The sequence below is a fragment of the Pimephales promelas genome, chromosome 20 (genome assembly GCF_988280905.1).
Source record: "Pimephales promelas chromosome 20, fPimPro1.hap1.1, whole genome shotgun sequence".
Lineage (NCBI taxonomy): Eukaryota > Metazoa > Chordata > Actinopteri > Cypriniformes > Leuciscidae > Pimephales > Pimephales promelas.
Window position 1 is genome coordinate 16,342,976 of NC_142788.1, and position 21,299 is coordinate 16,364,274.

At 37.7% G+C, this 21,299-nt stretch overlaps 1 protein-coding gene across 1 annotated transcript; it reads left to right on the forward strand.

Annotated features, from left to right (window-relative positions):
- Positions 1-14,925: 14,925 nt before the first annotated feature.
- slc60a1b (solute carrier family 60 member 1b) lies at positions 14,926-21,103 on the forward strand. Its single transcript, XM_039652507.2, has 10 exons — positions 14,926-15,456; positions 16,732-16,930; positions 17,326-17,559; positions 17,635-17,788; positions 18,738-18,868; positions 18,961-19,134; positions 19,333-19,480; positions 19,700-19,770; positions 19,850-19,967; positions 20,406-21,103. Exons 1-10 carry the CDS (start codon positions 15,227-15,229, stop codon positions 20,510-20,512), a joined length of 1,566 nt encoding a protein of 521 aa, XP_039508441.2. The 5' UTR covers positions 14,926-15,226; the 3' UTR covers positions 20,513-21,103.
- Positions 21,104-21,299: the final 196 nt, after the last annotated feature.

Here is a 21,299-nt window from a genome sequence, read left to right on the forward strand (position 1 = left end):
ACTGGAAATTACTATTATTAGATTAGAAATATAATTACAAATATATATTTTTTAAATCATGAAATCATGTATTATAAATATTATAAAAATAAAATAATTTATATAATATAAAATAATAACATAACAATAATTATATATTACATAAAAAAATAATAAATATACTATTTATAGTAAAAAAATTATTATCAAGAAATTAATAAAATATGTCTTACCTATTTTATTGTTTCTTTCCATGTATCCGTTCCTTTCTTGTGCCCCTTTAGGTGGATAGAGGAACACATAACACTGTGCATGCAGGTGTTCTGCCTCTCTGAGGAGAATTCACTCTTTTTTTCCCTTATTTTGTCTCTGAAATATCTCTTTTTACAGAAAAAAACATCCAGCATATTTTCGCTGAGAAACTAGTGGAAAGGAGACAAAATAAATAAATACAATTCACAAAGAATTCAGTATCTTCACAACTCTTCTCCTCTCAATGCCTCTTTTCGCAGAAGCCCGGCAGACCCCTGTCAAGAAACTGAGGGGAAAGAGGACAAAAAACAAAAAAAAAAAAAACGAAACGAGATTACATAAGAATTCAGTAGTACATCTTCAGAACTCCTTTCCCTCTGACAGGGAAAGGCAGAAGTGAGAGGGGAGGAGTGGAGGAATGGGAAGGCTGTCTCCATTCTCCTCTGCATCCCTCTGCTATATTCTCACAGCTCTCCTTGTAACACACACACATGCTGCACAGCCCCCACCTCTCTCCCCCATTCTTCTGCTCTGTCAAATAGACACACAAGCTTAGTTCATTACTATTCACCGGGTCTTCCTAAGACATGCAATGCTACCCTACTAAGAGAGGAAGAGAGCGAGAGGGGGAAAAAAAAACTGGCTTGTTGAATATATTCTGAAATGGATTGTCTAAAAGCTTCGTCCATTCTGAAACATCAAAAACGTCCTTCCACATCCCCTTGTCCAAAAAACTGTGACGCAATAAGCAGCAATGTAATATATTCCTTTGTCTGTCGTTTTTGTTGCTCATGATACAGTTATGTGCTGAATTTGCCTCGAATCTTATTTCAAAGTTCCTCTCCCACCATTTTAAAACGCCGTCTAATCCCATTCACCGAATCCCTTGTGTTACCCCCGATCTTTGTGTCTCTACCATTTTCCCTCTACTAGCGTTTGCTGGGGAGTGATCTGTCTCGCTTGGCTAGAGAGCTGGCAGCAGGGCTGAGGTGAGGAGAGAGAGAAAGTACACTGAGGTTAGCCATGTGAGTCCTCCAGCACACTCAACTTCACCAGCCGCTTCCCCTGAGGAGCCGCGTGCTTTGGGCTCTGCTCTCACTTTCATCAAGTTAAAGAACTTTTTTTTGCAAAAAGAAAAAGGTTTTTGATGGAATTTTAAAGATAGAGTGTAATGCATGGGGGACGCAACTTCATAGAGTGTCATTAGATGATGCTTCTGTCAGATTGCGGTTCCTGTGTATAGATGCATTTGTATTGGCAAATTCTTGGAGGCATTTCTTTGTTCGTGCGTGCCAAATTCCTGGCAAGGACGGCACTCTTTGCGAATTACCTTTCCTGCAGTTTTTCCTCCTTTCCCGCCCGCCCTGCCTTGTGTTGTTGACTGAAGAGTGAAATGAGAGAGAAAATCCCTTTACACATGATCTGGTCCGTTAGGCTTGGTTAGTGGCGGCTGTCTGCTGTATTTTTGTACTTGGTTGCTTGTCATTTTTGGTTTATGTTAAACTTTTTACAGTAAACTAATTGAAAAATCTCTGGACAGACTTGCTTGTTTGGGGTTGAATGGCTTTTTAAACTTGCATCTGTTTGTATGAGTGGCCTAAAAAGTCCAAACGTCTGAAGAAAATGGAAATTTACCAAACTTTATCTATGCAAAAAATTTGTTCTTGGAATTTTAATCAAAATATAATTACTGGATCTTCCAGTGAAACATCGAAACATCAGACCTCTGTGATGATGCTGGACTTCTCCAATCATTTAGTCCACTTAAACCCTTCCACTTTCGTACAATCAACTGCTAGCTCGCATTCAGATCTGCCTGACGCGAACCAAATACCCACCCTACATTTTATCCTTTTTCGATAATCTGAGCGGTCATAATACAGAAATGTCATTATTTAATCACTCTCTCATGTCAGTCATATTTCCCTCTATGGAACCAAAAAAATGAATTTTGTAAAATGTCATGACCACTCTTTTTAATACAATACAAGCAAATAAGACAAAAACAGCACCATAAAATCGTTCATTTGATTTATTTCAACTCGTATAAAATAATTGTGTAAGAAAAAGATGGAAATTTAAGTCATTATTCACTGAAAATCTTGGCAATATCGGATAAAGTCATTCTTTTCTACTCAAAAGACAAAAGAAAATCATATGAGTTTGAAACAAATGGGTAAGTCATGACATTTATCGCAATGACAGTCATCTTTGGTGGTAATTTAATAAAAACTGAGGATACTTGAGGATACTTACTACTTTTAAAATGCCCATAATATCCATTTAACGTCTAATTTAAAGTTCTAATAACTTAATAATCAACACAAGAAATATGCATTCCATCAGTTGTTTAAAGAGCTGTGAGTATAAACAGTGACAAAAGCTTTAAATGTTGAAGAGCACTGCTTTATATGTTGATGTTTTTTCCTGTTGAAACTGGAAGTCTATCTGCCCATATCAATGGGCTCATCCCATTTTTAAAGTCAATAGCCTTTACTTTTCATCACAGTCATGGCACAAGCTGCATCTACGATCACACACAGTAGTACATTTGATTTGAAACTATGTTTGCGAACATTAAATAAAGTCTTGACACCATTCACCCACCTTGAATTCTATACTATACTGTATATGAATTCGGATGTAGTACTTGTCTCACATACTGTTTTTTTTTTTTGCCTTATATATAGTAAGGAAGTTGGCATATTCGGACGCAGAGATTAACTATTATTTGTAGGATTATTAATTTAAGAATCTGTTTAAGATCTGCTGAGAACTACAAAACTAAGAACTACACTGTATTGTGCATAGCTATATTCGAAAGTGGTTGGGCTTGTCCCGCTGATTTTCGGATGCAGGTCTCTTCAGCCGGAACATGCTGGAGCTCCCCAATAAATCCATCAGCCTAGGGTACAAGCAAGAGAAGGCACACCTTGAACTGGAGCTAAAGGACTCACTTATAAGGAGTGTCCACATAGGCCGCAAATGGAAGGCGCAAGCTGAAGTAGAGCATGCTAGCTCCAGTCTCCAACATCGAGAGGTGATGGGGTTAGTCTAGACCAGTCGGGCTGGACTAGGCTAGGGAGTGCCTCAGCAACTCTGGTCTAAAGCCACCAAGAGCCAGCAGAAGACCATGGTGGTGGATGAAGTTACCAGGTTGGAGCAGGAGCACTTTCACGTAAAGGTAATATCCTAGAGCAGTCAAGGAGCCTGGACGCGAGCCTGGACCTAACTGTGAATAGGCGCATCACCTGGGCAGACACCTGGAGGACGCTACAATCCAGGCTCAGCTTCCTGTTAAGGGTAACCAGACACCGTCACATGCTCCCTAAACCTCACCCAGTGGTTTGGAGATAAGGTAGGCAGTCCCCTGTGTGGGAACAGCAAAGTAATTCTCCAGCATATCTTATTAGGGGGGAAAATGGCGCGAACCCAGGGACGCTTCAAGTGGCGCCTTGATCAAGTCCTGGCCAAGCTGGCGGAGGTCCTGGAGAGCTGTAGGGTCGCAGCAAATCGAACAACAGCAAATTTCCCGGCAGGGTTTGTCAAGTCTGGTAGCATGCTCCAACTTCCTGCTCAGAAGAGGAACACCTTACTCACACCCTGCAAAGAGTGGCAGATGTTGGCAGACCTCAGGAAGCAGTTGGTTTTTCCAAGAGAGATTACGACAACTGCCCTCTGGCCAGACATTATCATGAGGTCCACGGTGGAGAAAATGGTCCTCCTCATTTAACTTACCATTCTCTGGGAACAGGGCATGACAGCAGCCCATGAAAGAAAGCATCTCAAGTACTCAAGTAGCAGCGGAGTGCCAAGAGGCAGGCTGGAAAGCCAGGGTCTACTCAGTGGAGGTCGGGTGCCAGGCTATGTGGGCAGAACAGCAGTCCAACTGCTCCATGGCACAGGAGTGGCGGGGTCAAACTTGCGGAAAGCTATAAAGGAGCTGGGAGAGCTGGTTAAGAAAGTGAGCTACTGGCTGTGGCTCCAGAGGAAACACAACGGTTGGGGGCCAACATCCCAGTAAAGGCAGCTGCAGGGGGTGGCGGGGAGACTGCCAGTGAGGGGCTTCCTACTGAGAGTCAAACTATGCGTGAATGTTTACATAGTCTTAGTTCTCGTGACCAGGGGCTCGTTCTTCGTACGTTGCTTAAAACATCCGAGATCAAATGAGACATCTAAGATGATATCATCGTGCTAATCATGATCCGGCTAATTGGGTTCTTCGAACACACCTGTTGTTTATGATTAGTATCGCTGGATTGAGTTATCTGAGATAACTGCGCGTTCTCGCGTTGGTTTAAAAGGGGACATGTATCGATAGCAGAACCAGTGATCAGCAACGCTGCTATTGGCTGTTCAGCATGGCCAAAGAACACGCCCAGTTTTTCTCCCAAGCAGAGCAAGCGCTTTTAATGCAAGGTTATGCCGAATTTCAGTCTTTAATTAAAACGCCAGGGAACACCTCAAAGTGTGCAAAAGCCAGGAGAGAGTGCTGGCAAAACTAGAAGACAAATTAAATGCGTTTGTGGTGGCCATGTTAGATGTTTTAATAACTTATTATTATTTTATTTTTATTTTCATAATTTCATAATTACTTTGTTCATTGTAATGTCGAGTCACCACACTATAACAATGGACATGGTGAAAATGAAGTACAAAAATATTCTACTTAATGGTAATTTTAGGCCTTATAGGCCTACTAGTCTCTTTTAAAAAGGCACTGTTAAATAAATGATTGTCTGTTTATAAAAGCAAACAGGAAAAATGCTGAGAAAAAAAATAATAATGATGCTCCTGACCCTGGCAGAAGAGCTGACCCTTGGGTTGAATGTGAATTGGCCTGTTGTGAAGGGTTTTTAGACATTGAAATCTTCCCTTTAGTTGGCCAAAGCTCATGTCATTGTGTGCCCTTGTCCTAGAGCTGCATTGTAACTGGTCTGGGGTTTGGGTCAGGGAATGGGGTCATAAAACACCTGTCTCCATGCAGGATCCTGTTGTAATCACCTGTTTAATGGAAAAATGCAGTTCTCAGCATAAGTGTATGTAATACCGTGAGTTTGATATTTATAATTTTCCTTACCATGTTCAAATAATGTTCATAAATGTGAATCTCTTAAAATTCTTGAGTCATGCACAGATCCTGGCCATTTTGCTTTCACACTGATTTGTGATATAGAACATGGTCACACACCATCTAAAAGATTTTACTCAGTCAAATGCCTTTTAAAAAAGTGATATAATATTCCAAATCTGGAATATTAAAAATTGTAATAGTAATTTGGCTGCACTGTATAAGCCCCCTTTCTGCTCACAAAATCCCTTCATTGAGGCCTTGATGGGAACATGTGTGTAGTCTACAGTGTATGGCACCAATCACGTAAGTTAAGCCTGAGGGACTGTAAGTCATAATCGGCATGGTCATCATGATTGCATTATCTTCATTAAAAATTATAATATACCCTAAGTTGGCAAAAAAAAAACAACCTAAGAGCACTACTTTGTGAATGGCACGACAGAAAGCTTACCAAGTTCTCCGCATCTCCAATAGTGTAAAGGAAGCCACTCGCAAATAATTTTAGGGCAATGCAAACATTTTGTGCTGTTGTTTAAGCCCGACATCGAATCGAACATTAATGTGCATTTCCAACAAAATAATAATGTATTTAAACGACACCCTCACGACGATCGTTTCACGAGAAAACAAAAATAAATCTCAGAAATTAAGCTACACTATCGCGCTGCGCTGAAGGACTTCCCGTATCAGCCGCGATCTAATCCTGTTTACATGAAATAAGCCTGCTCGCGAGCAGGTTCAAGCTGACGGACCTGTTGCTATGACAGCAAGTCCAGGATGAGCGTCGAAGAACCAAACGATCCAAGATCATGGCAAGTACTGCTTGTAAACAGAACGTTTTGCGCCTCCGGCTATATCAGTACGTCATCTTATACGGTAGGGGGCGGTAAAACTCCTAAGCGGTGAGCAGCCGGTAACAAAAAGTAGTCGAAGAAGAACGGTCTCGTTTCAGTTCTTTGCGCATGCGCCCATAAGGAAGTAATGGAAAGTCGAATAAAGTCGTTATTTACGTTTTTTTTTTTCGCACAAAAAGTAGTCTCGTCGCTTGATAAAGTTATAGTTGAGCCACTGTAGGCACATGGAATATTTAAACCTTTTATTTTAATGACTTTCTGGGCCGTCAAGAGGCAGTCCCTCAGGCTGTCTATGGAAAAGTGATCCAGCCCTCAGATTCAATCAAAAATATCTTTATTTGTGTTCCGAAGATGAACGAAGGTCTTACGGGGTTGGTACAGCATGGGGGTGAGTAATTAATGACTTAATTTTCATTTTTGGGTGAACTAACCCTTTAAGTATTGGATGTGTAATGATTTGTGCAGTTATCAAGTGGGAGTTTCGTTTCTCTTCTCTCCTGCTCTCCCTATTCCTCAGCTGTCAGTCTGGTCAGGTCCAGTCTGTTTGTAGCTCTATTTTAAGCGAGGACACAGCCGGGGGGAGGGGAGGAGGAGCAGGAGCAGGGAAGGCTGAAGGCTCCAGGGGCGAGAGGGTGTCGTAATGAAAGACTTATCAGCAGGCCAGAACACCCGTCCAGACAGTCTATGAGATCAAGCAGCATGTAGATATTCATATCCGTCCATTGACACTCACCTCACATATCAAAACAGTCAGTAATTAACCAGGCCTGAAGCTATAATTATTCATTATCCAGCAGAGGTGCTTGTAATCTGGTCATGGCTTTATGATAGACTCGCTGCTCAAGGTTATTTGAAAATGATGATCATTAAAGTGACCCTGCTTGCATATAAAAAGTGTGCCGCATTATGGAAGTACATTTCTGAATGCTTTAGATCCGTTACAAATGGCTTGATAGATTATGAGCAAATCTGGTTTTGAGGGGAATTTGGCAGCCACAGTGAGGCTGTTTTTCATGTGGTCTTAAAAGGCAAGGCTAAAAACAAATTGTGGCTGTTTTGGACGGCCAAAAACAAGAGCTGTCTCATCAGAATTATAGCCATCTTATCTTCTCTCAGCCAGACGACTGTGTGTGAGGACTGTCCAAACCTCTCAGAAACCTTCATAGAATCTTCCTCTTAATCTGCATATTCAGATGGTATTCGGCATTGTGATCATCACACAGGCCTGCTCTTGTGGGCAGGGAAGCCTTTATTTTTTCCCCCCAGCATGCCTTTAAATATCAAATACAAACTGACATACTCTCACGCAATCTGTCTCTCTAAAGACAACTACATTCACACACTAAAACAATATGAGTTTACCAAAGTGAGACCTCAACTTCTGCTCTTCAATGACATCCAACTGCTAAATCAATGAGTATAAAGCATAATACAGTAAGTAATAGTGCATACAAAACCATGTTACAGCAATTAAATATTAAAGTGTAATGTAGCATTTTTTTATACTAAAGCACGTTAGTGCTTGTATATTAAGCATGATATTATGCTAATACTTTATGTAGCCTATGAAAGCATGATACAAATGCTAATAGCCAACACATTCTCATCCCAAGGCGTCATATGACGCTTTTGCCAAAGCTTAGACATCCGACGCACATGGCACCCTTTAGCGTCAATATAACACACAGAGTATGGGTAAGTTTAGGTCTGGGGTAGGGTTAGGGTTAGACCACTAGGAGGCGCCTTCTACCCCATATATATCTGCATCTCATATTGACAATAAAGGGTGCCATGTGCGTTGGATGTCTACACTTTGGCGCCTTGGGATGAGAACGGGCTGTAATAGCTTGTATTGTTTTGAGAAGTGAGAAACTTTGAGAAACTATTAGCATAATATAATGCTAATAGTTTGCATTCTAAAGCATGATACTGTCAGGTGTGATGGTGAAAGGAGTGAGGACTCAGGTGCAGAGATGATTGGTTCTTTAATGATAATAACAAAACAAAAATACAAACAAAACTACCCTGAGGGGAAAAACAAGACAGACTTGGAAAACAAAAGACTGGACTGGACTTGGCAACAGGACACAAGAGGTACATTCGACAGCAAAATAGCACAGGACTGCAAACACAGGAAGACTAAATAAGGAGACCAAACAAAGGAAGAAACAAGGGAGGATAGGTGGGGCAAATGAATTGGGTATGACAGGTGGGGCAAACAAATCAATAATCAGGTAACAAGATGGGAGGGGCTAAATCAACAGTAGAGCCACATGGCACAAGGAAAAATACACGACAAGCCATGTGCTCACACCAAACATGACTTGAACACAACCACATGGCCAGTAAAACCAATCACCAGCCATGTGCTCACCCAAAACGAGACATGAACATGCAGCAAATGAAAACACACATACTGTAGGCCACGTGTTCACACAAAACATGGCAACATGAAAGCACATAGCTAGTGTAAAACACAAGCTGTGTGCAACACAGCACAATACAAAACATGAAAGCACATGAAACAACGCACACAAGTCAGAAAACTAAAGCATTATGTTATGCGAATAGTAGCATGCAAACTGAAGCATGCATTACTAATAGTTTATACATAAGCATGATACTGTATGCATATTAAAGAGACAGAGCCTAACTGTATAATACAGTGACAGTGCTAATAGTTTGTATACTAAATCATGATACATGATGCATATACTGAGCCAAAACGGTGCATACTAAAACATGATAGAGCAATAATAGGACGCATACTAAAAGATGCATCAGAAAGAGTGCATTCTGTTCCAGGACTCATTCAATCTCAGTCAGATGCACAGAGCACTGTAGTCTATAGAGCTCTAATTATGACAGAACAGTCTGCCTGTAACCAACCTGCAAACAGCCCCATCTCATGCCTCTCATTTATCTTGTTTGGAGGAGGGGAATTGGGTTTCAGATAAAGCATAGGATATGCTCTTGCTCCTGCCTCAAGGCAGTGGGATAGATAGTCTACCTTGGTGTGACAAGGTGGAATAGATTGATTTGTTGTGGTTGAGGTCTTTGCAATGGATGTTGGAAAATCTCGTTTCGATTTTATTGCCTTTAAAACCTTGGGAAGGCTTTTTTTGTGGCTTGTATTGTACACTGGAGAGCATTTGGTGAAGATAACTTCTGTACAGTGCTACTTTTCACCAATAGGCATTAATTCTCGTTTTCCTGATTGTTTCTTCTTTCATTTTCTATTTAAATGACTCAAACCAACACTGTTGCCCATGAGATATTGTTTGATTTGCACCTCAGATTTGGATGTTTCACTCTTTACTTTGGTCTTTGGTTGGAGTAGAGCACAGATAATATCATGGTCGTGCCAACGTGCAGCGCAGTGAGCCCTTTGAGCAGTTTGTGTCAGCCCGTCCTTTGGGAAATCCCCAAGACTGGGATAATGTCAGGTCCATGCTTCTCCTGCTGTAACTGTGCAGCTTTAATTACAACCTGCAGAGTATTTCTCTCTGTGTGTGTGTGTGTGTGTGTGTGTGTGAAGACTTTTAAAGATTTACTGTGTGAGATAATTTAAAAATTCACTGTGGAAGCGTCAAAAAATTATTCTGTATACAGATTTCTAATTATCCCCAGTTTATGTGTGTGTACACAGTGCATTTGCTGGGAGTGAAAGTGTTGTTAAATGTCATGCAGGGGAGGAGGGTCATGCCAGCTGCACGACACTGACGCGCCACCCATACCAAATATCAGCAGACGACAAGAGTCTGTGTGTTTGTGTGTGTCCGCACGTGTATAAATAACAATATAATATAAATTTATTGAAATGTATATCATTATATATATATATATATATATATATATATATATATATATATATATATATATATATAATTATAAATAATAATGAAATAAAAATAAAAACATTTCAATATAATTTTTAAATGTAGTTATCCTAACTGTTCATTTTTTTAAATCTACATATATGTATTTAACATAAATGTAATGTTATGAAAATAAATATGAATATATATAAAACTGAATTAAACATTTACAATATATAATGTATATTTGTAATAATTAACATTGAAAATAGTATCAAATATAAATATTTGACTTATTCTGTTATAACTTTGATATAATATTATCATAACAATTAAAAATTAAAATTAATCTGAATTATTTGTATCTATCTGTCTGTCTGTCTACATGTCTGTCTGTCTAATACATAGCCTAAATCATTGGTATGATATTAAATATAAATAGCAGACAGTATAAATAAGTATATATAGTATATAATTTCACAAATAACAAAAGTGAAAAAAGGCTGCTGAAGGTTCGGTTACATAAAATCATTTCTGTTCCCTTTATTGTTTCACACAACTTCAGTGAGACATCATTATGACATCTAGTGGAGATTGTAAGAAATAACAATTATTTTTACCAATAATTATTTGTGATTCAGAACACCATTTAACTAAAATTAAGTTGACACACTTTTGTGTCACATAATAAGTCTCTCTCATCTCAATTTGCAAAATTTCAACATTCTGACCTTGTGCAGCCTAACATCACAATGCAACAATGGTTAACCAGTGCTCACCAGTGCTTTTGCATTTTCATAACAGATTCAGTTCATATGTGACCAAAAAAATATTAACCTGAATGTTGCAGTGTTGCTTTGACAAAATAAGTTAAACAAGTGTGTCAGTTACATCTTCTTTTGCTCAAGAGTTATCAAAGCCATAATCTGTTAATCTGTGGATAAATACTGAAAAGCTTTCAAACTATTTTCCACCACTAAATGTGTATGGATTAATTGCCCCTTTGTGTGTTTTAGTACAGCAGTTGATGCCAAAATTGCAAGGCAAACGCAGAATGAAATATCTGATTACAACAGGGCGATGCATTAATAATAATTATGGATTTGACAAATTGCAGCCTCTGTTAGACAATCATTTTGCAATCAATTTTATTTGGCCCCTGAATGCTTTAGGAGGCGTCAGATATCGTGCTGATGAGATGAATGAGGCCTCGTACTTTTACGCAACTGAGGCGGCTAAATACCGAAAGGCACCTCAGATCTCCATAATCACAAAGTACATCCTGCAATTCAGTGTTGAAAATTAACATGTCTTCATTCAGAATGTCAAACGTGTTTGAGGTCTTAGTCTACAATTACCTTCTAATAAGTCACGTTTTGGGTTAGGTTTACTTAAAAAAGGAAGTGAGAAAACACTTAAATGTGTTAATCAATGTCCATTATAAAAACACACACCTGCCATCAGCTTCCTGTCCTCTAAGATCTAAGACAGACATTTCGTGTGCTCCCCCAATCATGTCTCTCTCTGTTTGGTCACATAGCATTACATTCTATTGTTATCTAAATCAATCAGATTTGTTAAAGAAGAAATCCGCATATGTATGTGTGAACATGACTCGTGATGAACGTTTGAAAATAGTTGCATGGATCGGATGTTGACAGCCACTGAAATGTTTTTGTTGCAAGGAAAATGTGCAAACTCCCAAAATGGGTGCCCGAAAGGTTAGACAGCCCTTATGTGGCTTTTATGCTTAATATGCTCTTTTTCTCACTGTAAAAATCCCAATGTAAACTTTACAGGTTCCCACAATAGCTTTAGCTCTATTTTTTGCTCAAAACAAGTTCAAATCTCAGATCAGTTAGTTTCTTGTTCGCATCAGATTGAAATTTCTTATTAATTAAAGAGCCCCTATCATAGCATTTGAAATGTTCCTATTTTTGTTTTGGGTGTTCCCAAAAACAGTTTAACGTGCATGCAAGGATAAAAAAACACTTTATTTGTCTTATAATATCCATTTATTTTTACCTGATTTGCTCAACGACTCCCAAATGATTCGTTCGATGAACACCTCCTTTGAGTGACGCGAATTTGCGGCGATTGGTCAAATGACCCAGTCAGTTGTTATTGGTAAACCGTAGGCATAGACTGTCAGCAACGGAACGTCCATAACCAGGATTATAGTTTGTCAAGTGTTGAAAATTGTATATAGTGTTTGAACAAACATGTCAGAAAAAGTGCACTTTCCACAAGGTCCCTTACTCGCGTCTCCGTCAAGAGCAAGCTTTCCCAGCGAAACTCACATTGCGGCGGCTTTTGAGGGACCGTGCTTATTATATAGAGTGAAGTCATATTTGACTAAGTCGTTTAGGAGGTAATTGCCAATTTTCAGTGAATGTCTGGTGAATATCAAAAACAAAACTAACTTTACCCCGCTTAGAAGCAGCGCAGAGTGTACAAAACGCACACAACACAATATAACTATAGTGTGCATGCTACAGAAAACATAACAAACATTATTAATAAAGATTGTGATTCGGAGGAGGACGAACCTGATCCATATACACTGGATACTGAGCCCTCCTTCAGGAACAACCGGCTTGCGAATCTACATTTGAATTAATTTATGTTTTTGCATGATTCGTCATTAAAATGATGAGAACACAAGGTTCGGGCTATACTGTTGTGGTATCGTTGCAAATATGAACTCTAACCACTGATTCTTCACATGCTCGTCCCTGGACAATGAAAACAAGTGGCTGAACAGTCTTTGCAATGTAGAACACAGCGTCTTCTCGACATGATGTGATTCAGCTGAAGTATTTGAATATGTTCTAGTTTACACTTCCGTCTGCGCGCGCAGTTGTTGGGAGCGGCCAATGAGGTAATGTTTCGTATCTACGTCACGATGTAACAGTTAATGACTCGTTTCAAAAAGAATTCATTTCATAGACTCAGAATCGACTCTCACTTTTGAAAGACAACTTTATATACGGTGCACTTTCAGATATAAATCTTTGCAGGATGTTTTCATTCCCTTAGAGCTATAGTCCACACTACATGAACAGACATTTTCAAAAATCCATGATAGGCGCTCTTTAACAGTTCCCAAATTAGCGATTTTTATAGATTATCATAATAGAGTATGCTAATCAAAGACTTGAAGAGTAAACTCCACATCAGCAGCATTCATCAACTAACCATGATTCAGAAACATCCTGTTGTTTCCATGTTGTCACTTGTACTAGAGTCTCTCCATCATTGTACGACTCCGGTTTGAACATAATAGGCAGAACAGTTTCTGACATTTTAGTGCTTGTCTGCGTGAGGTAATCGGCAGTGTTGTAGTCGAGACCACCTCACACACACACACTCTGGGGACAGAAAGTTATTTCACATATTGTAAAAAGGAGCATTATAGCATTAGGTCCATATAACCTTGTGAGTCCTTGAATGTACTTGAAGGTGTCTGTAATATTTATACTATGTAAAATATGTACAGTAAATTGTACAGTCTTTAAAACTATACAAAAATAATTATAATATGGTTTAAAAATATATTTATATTATACATTTCTATTTTTAATGTGGTTAATCTGTTATATGACTATATTCGAGTTTAAAAATACAAAATGTTATTTTATATACATGAAACAAAATATGAAAAAAGATTCATATACATAATTAAACAGGACTAAATGTGTATCTATAACATAACCTTATATAAATTAACCATTAACATAAAGTAATATATCTTCTTATGTGCTTTGCAGAAGATAGAAGGCCAAAAAGTTTTGGGACGAGTATGATGAGGGTTTTTGAGGGTGAGTAAATGATGACAGAATTTTCATTATTCATTCATTCAGGCACATATTAAGGCCTTCACAGGACCTGTATGCAGAAGTTTTGACATTTCACAAAACGTCTTAGGATGAGTTCATAGGCCATTGTTTAACAAGTACTATATGAGTAACACTTTGTGAATGTACAAAGCTAATAATTGCCATTGTCTTTTCGGATAATTTTGTTGAATAAAATCGAATCAGTGACAGCCTTGTAGCATGCATTGATTCTAAATTGAAGAGCCATAATAAAGCATTTAAAGGAGTAGTTCACTTTAAAAAAAAAAAAAAAAAAATGCTGATAATTTACTCACCCCCATGTCATCCAAGATGTCCATGTCTGTCTTTCTTCAGTAGAAAAGAAATGATTTTTTTTTTATGAAAACATTCCAGGATAATTTACTCTACTGGTTATATGGAGAAAAATCCTGGAATGTTTTCATAAAAAAAATAATTAATTTCTTTTCGAAATAATTATGTGAACTACTCCTTTAAAACCAACCTTTAGAAATGCTCTTTTAGGAGTTCTTTGCTGGTGAATGTTTAGATGATGCTGATTAAATACGAGTGGTCCAGGCAGTTGAATGCTCGAATCTGATTGGTTGATGAGACAAGCACGGCTAATGTAGTTCCAGCTGGTCTTGACCGCATTACAGTTCCATATCACTTCGCCAAATGATTTTATTTCAAAGGATTTTTCCAGCCGACAACAGCAAAAAACAACAACAACAACAACAAAAAAGATCAATTTGGCACAAAATTACGTTTTATTGTGTAGGCTACGGACAGGAGATTCTTTTCCCCCCTCTCTCTTTCCCATTTAAACCCCACCCGTGGGGTAAAACGACACTGTTTGAGCAGATAAACGTACTGTCTCTCTCTGTAGCCTAATAACTGCATCATTGTCCGTTCAGTAGGCTACTCCGTTACTCTAAAATGATTTTTTTTTGGAATTTAGCAACGGAGAAATGAATTATATTCGTCCTACAAACAAGCTTTTTAAGCAAAAAATAAACTGACAAGTGTCTTAATGCATAATCTGAACAATATTCAGGTGTGGTAACCGTAGCCTAAGTGGAATAATTGATTCCAGCCTAATTTTTCAACTGACCGTCGTCAATCCAAGCCGTATCACATTCTTACCCACGACACTGTGAGGACCAAAATCATTTACAGTTTAACTGAAAATCATTGACCGTTTCGAGTAGCTCTGTTGAAAGGTGATTTTTAGACATTAACTTCAGAATCATCAGGTTCATGAAATGGGAGGAGTGAACGAATATAAATGTGGGGAATGATCTTCTACTCTGACATCTTTCTATAAGAAAAATAGATGGTTTGAATCCCACCGACAGGAACATCCACACACCAGTACAGCTGTCAGAGGAATAGATTGGTGATTTTCACGCTATGTTAATTGAGGAGCGTATATTAACACTTTTCCGTAGGAACTGTCAACATACACTGACATACTGGAGTGTGTTCTTTAGCTTTGGACTGAGCATCGCCTTCCTGGGGCCTACGATCATAGATCTGAAATGCCAGACAGGCTCCACGTTACAGGAGATCACCTGGGTGTTCTTCTCCCAGCAGATCTGCCTGCTCATCGGCAGCTCGGCTGGAGGACTTTTCACAAAAACGTGAGTAGAGAAGCGAGTGTGTCTCTGCTGGTAAATGTCCGACAGTAAATGGCTGTCAGATTCCGAGTCTATTTGCCTGGGGAGTTTATGCACTTTTTTTCTGGTAATTTTCTACCTTTTCAAAGTGCTTGCTCCTTCCCATGTGAATCTCAGATGTTGGTTAGCCTTTTAGAATTGCCATTTGTTGTTTGACACAGATGTATTGCAACTTGTATATTGTATACATTTTACAGATTTCAAAATATATTTATATGTTTTAAATATGGTTAATCTGTTAATATATGTTAAACAAAAAAGATTTGATATATAAAAAATATGAAACAAATGTCAACAAAAATCATGTTAAATATTGTATAGCTTTAAAGACAAATCTATTTATTTTATGGACGTACTTCAATATTTCAGATTAAAAACTGTGACGATAATTGTGATTATATATTAATATAGCTATGAAATAACAATACTTATTACTTAATAAAAATATAAAAACGAGTAAAAGATTATTTCAATAATCTAAGTAAAAAATATTATTTTATTCTAAAAAATGATAATGCCAAAATGTGTGGATGTCTTAATATATTTAAAACGTTATTTTGATGAAAAAAGCAGGGAGCCCATGCTTAAAGCTTCTCTTTTGTTCATAATGCTCATTACAATTACAAGTTTGTGAAAATGGCTGGCACATCCCGAACGCTTGTTATTTACATTTATTCATTTAGCTGACACTTCACTTACAATGCTATATATGTCAGAGGTCGCACACCTCTGGAGTAACTAGGGGTTAAGTGTCTTCCTCAGGGTCACATTGGTGTCTCACAGTGGATTCGAACCCGGGTCGCTCACACCAAAGGCATGTGTCACATCCACTGCGCCATCACCACCACCAGCAAATGCAGAGATGTACTCGATAGTTCATGTGGAGCAGCATTTACTGCAAAACGAGCCGCTTTGAGATAATAAATAATAAAATTGATATTAAAAAATAATAAAAGAGCACAGTGCCATGTGTCACTCTGAAACTTGTAGAGCTTTTTTTCCCAATTGATCGTGCAACTTACTGTCAGACACATGAAAGCACATAAAACATACAATTTAAGACTGCCCTTGAAGTTCTAAGAAACATCATGTTTTGGAACATCAATTTGTGAGGTCACTTGATAGCTATTACACATCTTAACCATTAGCATTTGTAATTGGAAGAATTAAAAATATATACATAAAGTGGGAAAATGTACAAATAATCAAGCAACCAAGCTGTTTTCCTTGTCTTCTCAGGTTGTTCGGTGCTCTCATCGCTCTGTTTTTCTCCTCCCTCATCATCTCTGTGGTTTTTGCTATCATCCCACTTTGCTATAATGTGCTGTTGCTGGCGGTTGCTATGGCAGTGTCAGGCCTGGCTATGGGCATCATCGACACTATAGCAAACTTCAGACTGGTGTCTATGTATAAGAAAGACTCTGCTATCTTTCTGCAGGTGAGTGAAGACATTTTATATACTGTATATATCACTCAGGGTCAGAGAGGTGTTGACCTACTCTATACATACATTTATGTACAGTAGTGTTTATTTCAAATAATCATATCCGTGTTTTATTTGAATCAGTTGTTGGTCAGATGGAAAAAAATGTAAGTCAATAGGAACTACATCGGCTTAAAATAACATTTGGTTTCTTATTTTTACTTTTGTATTTTTTGGGGGGTGGATCTGACCTGGACATTTTGTGAGATTCACTCTAGTATTCATTCTGTGCTGGCTGCTTTAGCTAAGTGTGGTTTGGATAGGGACATAAATAAATGAAGGATTTATTGATGTATAATCTGTTGTACTCTAAATTGTGTTTCCCATCAGTGTCTTCACTCTCTTTCCAGGCACTGCACTTCTTCATTGGGCTCGGCGCTCTGGTGAGCCCCCTGATTGCAGAGCCTTTCATATCAGAGCACTGCATGGGCAGTAATAGCACAGAAAATGCCACAGAGACACTTCGCCACTTCAGATCCAGCGACAGGTCACCTGCAATCCTTGACGAGCATTCCCTGCACTCTGAGCTAGTCGAGGAGAAGGCCAGTGTGTCATACGCCTTCTGGATCATGGCTGTCATAAATGTAAGCTGATGATCAGCAGCTCTGTGTGCAGGAGAGCCTGGATCTCTGTGACATCTCAGTCTTTTTCTCTCCTAGTTGCCTGTGCCGATTGCAGTTTTTGTGTTGATGTACAAAGAGAAGCTGCTTCGCTGTTGTACGAGCAGCCCTCCACGACTGCTGGACAAAGACGAGTTAGCCATGGAGACTAAAGCACCAGAAATCACAGAAATGCCTGAACCATACGACGCAGGTACAAGTGATCTTTGAACTACACTAACATTCAGAACTTTACGCACGGTAGTATTTTTTGTAAGAACTATTTTTTGCTCAAGGTTGCATTTATTTAATAAAAAAATAGTCAAATTTAAATTATTCCTGCGATCAAAGCTGAATTTTCAGCATCATTACTCCTGTCCTCAGTCACACAGTCCTTCAGAAATAATTCTGATATGCAGATTTGCATAAAACATTTTAAAACATTTTCTTCAAGATTGATTAATAGAAATTTCAAAAGAACGGCATTTATTTGAAATAGATTATAAATGATATAGATTATAAAATATATTTTAAAAATAATAATAGATAATAGATTATAAAATATATTTTTTGCTCAAGGTTGCATTTATTTAATAAAAATATAGTCAAATTTAATTTATTCCTGCGATCAAAGCTGAATTTCCTGCATCATTACTCCTGTCCTCAGTCACACAGTCCTTCAGAAATCATTCTGATATGCAGATTTGCATAAAACATTTTAAAACATTTTCTTCAAGATTAATTGATTAATAGAAATTTCAAAAGAATGGCATTTATTTGAAATAGATTATAAATGATATAGATTATAAAATAATAATAGATAATAGATTATAAAATATATTTTTTGCTCAAGGTTGCATTTATTTAAAAAAAAAATAGTCAAATTTAATTTATTCCTGCGATCAAAGCTGAATTTTCAGCATCATTACTCCTGTCCTCAGTCACACAGTCCTTAAGAAATCATTCTGAAATGCAGATTTGCATAAAACATTTTCTTCAAGATTAATTGATTAATAGAAATTTCAAAAGAACGGCATTTTTTAAAAATAGATTATAAATGTCTTTTTTTTAAATCAAGTTAATGCATTTTTGCTTAATAAAAGTAAAAAATTATTTTTGTTTTTCAATGTTTCACTTTTTTCTTCTTATTCTGGTGTCCTTAGATTTCCATCATTCAGGACATGGGAACATTTTCAGCTGCTGCATGAATGGTAACCTGCGTGGGTTACCGGTCACTTTTTTTGTTATCCATATCTTGGGTGGAATGGTGCTGTTTATGACAGAGGGCATTATGGTGAGAAAGCTCAATGAGGCTAATTATTTTATGAACATTTTTTTTTTGAACTGCAAGTTATTTCACACTTGACCCTTTAACCTCACCTTTAGGGGGTCTATGCCGGCTTTGTTTACACGTATGCTGTTTCATCTCCCATTTCACTGCACGCTAAAATGGCAGGATACCTGAACAGTATCTTCTGGGCGGCCGTCACAGCTGGACGACTGGTGTCTGTCCCGCTATCGTACCACTTCAGGCCGGTGCATCTGCTCATCGTGAACCTGGTAATCTATAATTAACATACATGGAGCTGATTTTCACCGTTTACATAATATATACCACCCAAACTACCTATAAATTGTTTCCTTCATGCTCCATTCAAGCTGTTGCTATCAGTTGTTAGAAATATTGAGTGTGTGATGAATCATAGATTGTGATTGTTAAATTTGGATCCTCTCTGCTCTGCTCTCTCTCTCGTTAAGGCTGGTGTGAATGTAACATTGCTGCTGTTACTGATCCTTTACACAAATAGAGTGTTTCTGTTTGTTGGGACGACCTTGCTCGGGCTTTTCATCAGCAGTGTTTTCCCCTGCATAGTGGCCTACACTGAGGACATCCTAAACTACCGTGGTAAACTGCACACAGCATACGTTTCATATCACAGCCACTTCAATTGTTCTCATGTTCTATATTCCATAATAATAATTATATAAATTCTAAGTAATTCTGATCATCTAAATATTAAATACTAATTATATGGGGACTTTAAGAATATTTTAAGATATCCCTAAAATAATAGACAAACAAGGCCACAAAAACAAAAAAAGTCATTTTTTCTCTTTTCTTCAGGATGTGCAACAACACTTTTAGTGACAACTTCCGGAATGGGTGAGATGACGTTGCAAGTGTTGGTTGGATCAGTAAGTTCTTTCACTCATGTTTTAAATCCTGGGAAGGATTTTCTAAAAAAGTAAATAACCCTGAACAAATTTCTTCCAGCTTATTCAGAAACAAGGCAGCTACAGTTTTTTGGTGTGTGGTATGGTCGTTGGATGCCTTGGTTTCATCTTCCTCTTTAGCGTGATCGTGTGCAACAGTATCCACAGAAATCTCACAGGTAAAAACAACGTACATTGTGATAAACAGTATTTATATCAGCAGTTACGCATGTAACTTAAAGGGATACTCCACTTTTTTTGGAGATAGGCTCATTTTACAACTCCCCCAGAGTTAAACAGTCGAGTTTTACCGTTTTCGAATCCATTCAGCCGATTTTTTTTTTATATTTAGAAGAATATCAGTAACCAGACAGTTTCTGGTCTCATTGACTTCCATAGTATATTTTTGTCCTACTATGGAAGTCAATGAGACCAGAAACTGTCTGGTTACTGATATTCTTCTAAATATCAGAAAATCGGCTGAATGGATTCGAAAATGGTAAAACTCAACTGTTTAACTCTGGGGGAGTTGTAAAATGAGCCTATTTCCAAAAAAAGTGGAGTAACCCTTATGTAAACTGAGCAACATTATATGACTCAATGTCTTCACCATCCAGGAGCATCTAAAAAAGCAGCACCCGCTCCACCTGCTTCAGAGAAAGTTGCTCCAGAACAGAAAGTTGCTGTTATACAGCCTGAATCAATTAAATGTGACTCTGGATGAAACCATTGACAGGTCGCAACCTGCTAGAAAAAATACTTGACAACTGTAAACAGTGAATGTGCTTTTATCATATTTCTGATATTTGTGTAAAAAACAACAGAAAACCCTACAGTGATGCAATATGTTTTTATGTACAAGTTTGGTATTATATATATATATATAGTTTATTTGTTTAGATTCTTGCAAATAATCTTGATTGAACAGAAAGAGAAGTGAGATGTGAGATGTATGATTACAGGAGGGGAACTAAGTCATTTATGGCTCATTAAAATGGATAAATATAAAGTTTTGAGCTTTACCTAAGACTGAAAATTATTAACACCAAATTAAATGAATAATTCACCAATCCAAGAATTCCAAGAACTTCCTTATTTCTTCAAAACTATTTTTATCTTGTTAAAAATGGTCTTAGGCTGGAAGGTCATGGCCAGAATATTGTACTGGTTATTCACTTTGGTGTTTATTTGAAAAATTCACGACTAACGCAAAAAGATATTTGCAGTAATATTGCAATAAATTATTGTTTACCGTGTCAAGAGACGAACACAAACTTTGTGTTCTGCCAAAATAAATGTGCAGAAGATGTCTTTATTTTGTTGTGTTATTTAGTTAAAATATTCTTTAAAATACCCTTTTATGTTAATGACATGAGGCAAGGGTGAGTAAATGATGACTGAATTAGCACTTTTGGGTGAAAAATCCTAAAATTGCTGCCATCATAAAGTTGCAATCAAGTTTTTCAAAATATCACTGGTGAAAAGGTCCGTTTAGCTAAAGTATTGGTTAT

What these genes read in the sequence shown, in the direction of transcription:
- slc60a1b (XM_039652507.2), top strand. Translation starts at nt 15,227, where the DNA reads ATGTTAATTGAGGAGCGTATATTAACACTTTTCCGTAGGAACTGTCAA. An exon ending in GGAGGACTTTTCACAAAAAC is followed by an intron (nt 15,457 to 16,731) that starts GTGAGTAGAGAA and finishes TTGTCTTCTCAG; the next exon opens with GTTGTTCGGTGCTCTCATCG. An exon ending in TATCCACAGAAATCTCACAG is followed by an intron (nt 19,968 to 20,405) that starts GTAAAAACAACG and finishes TTCACCATCCAG; the next exon opens with GAGCATCTAAAAAAGCAGCA.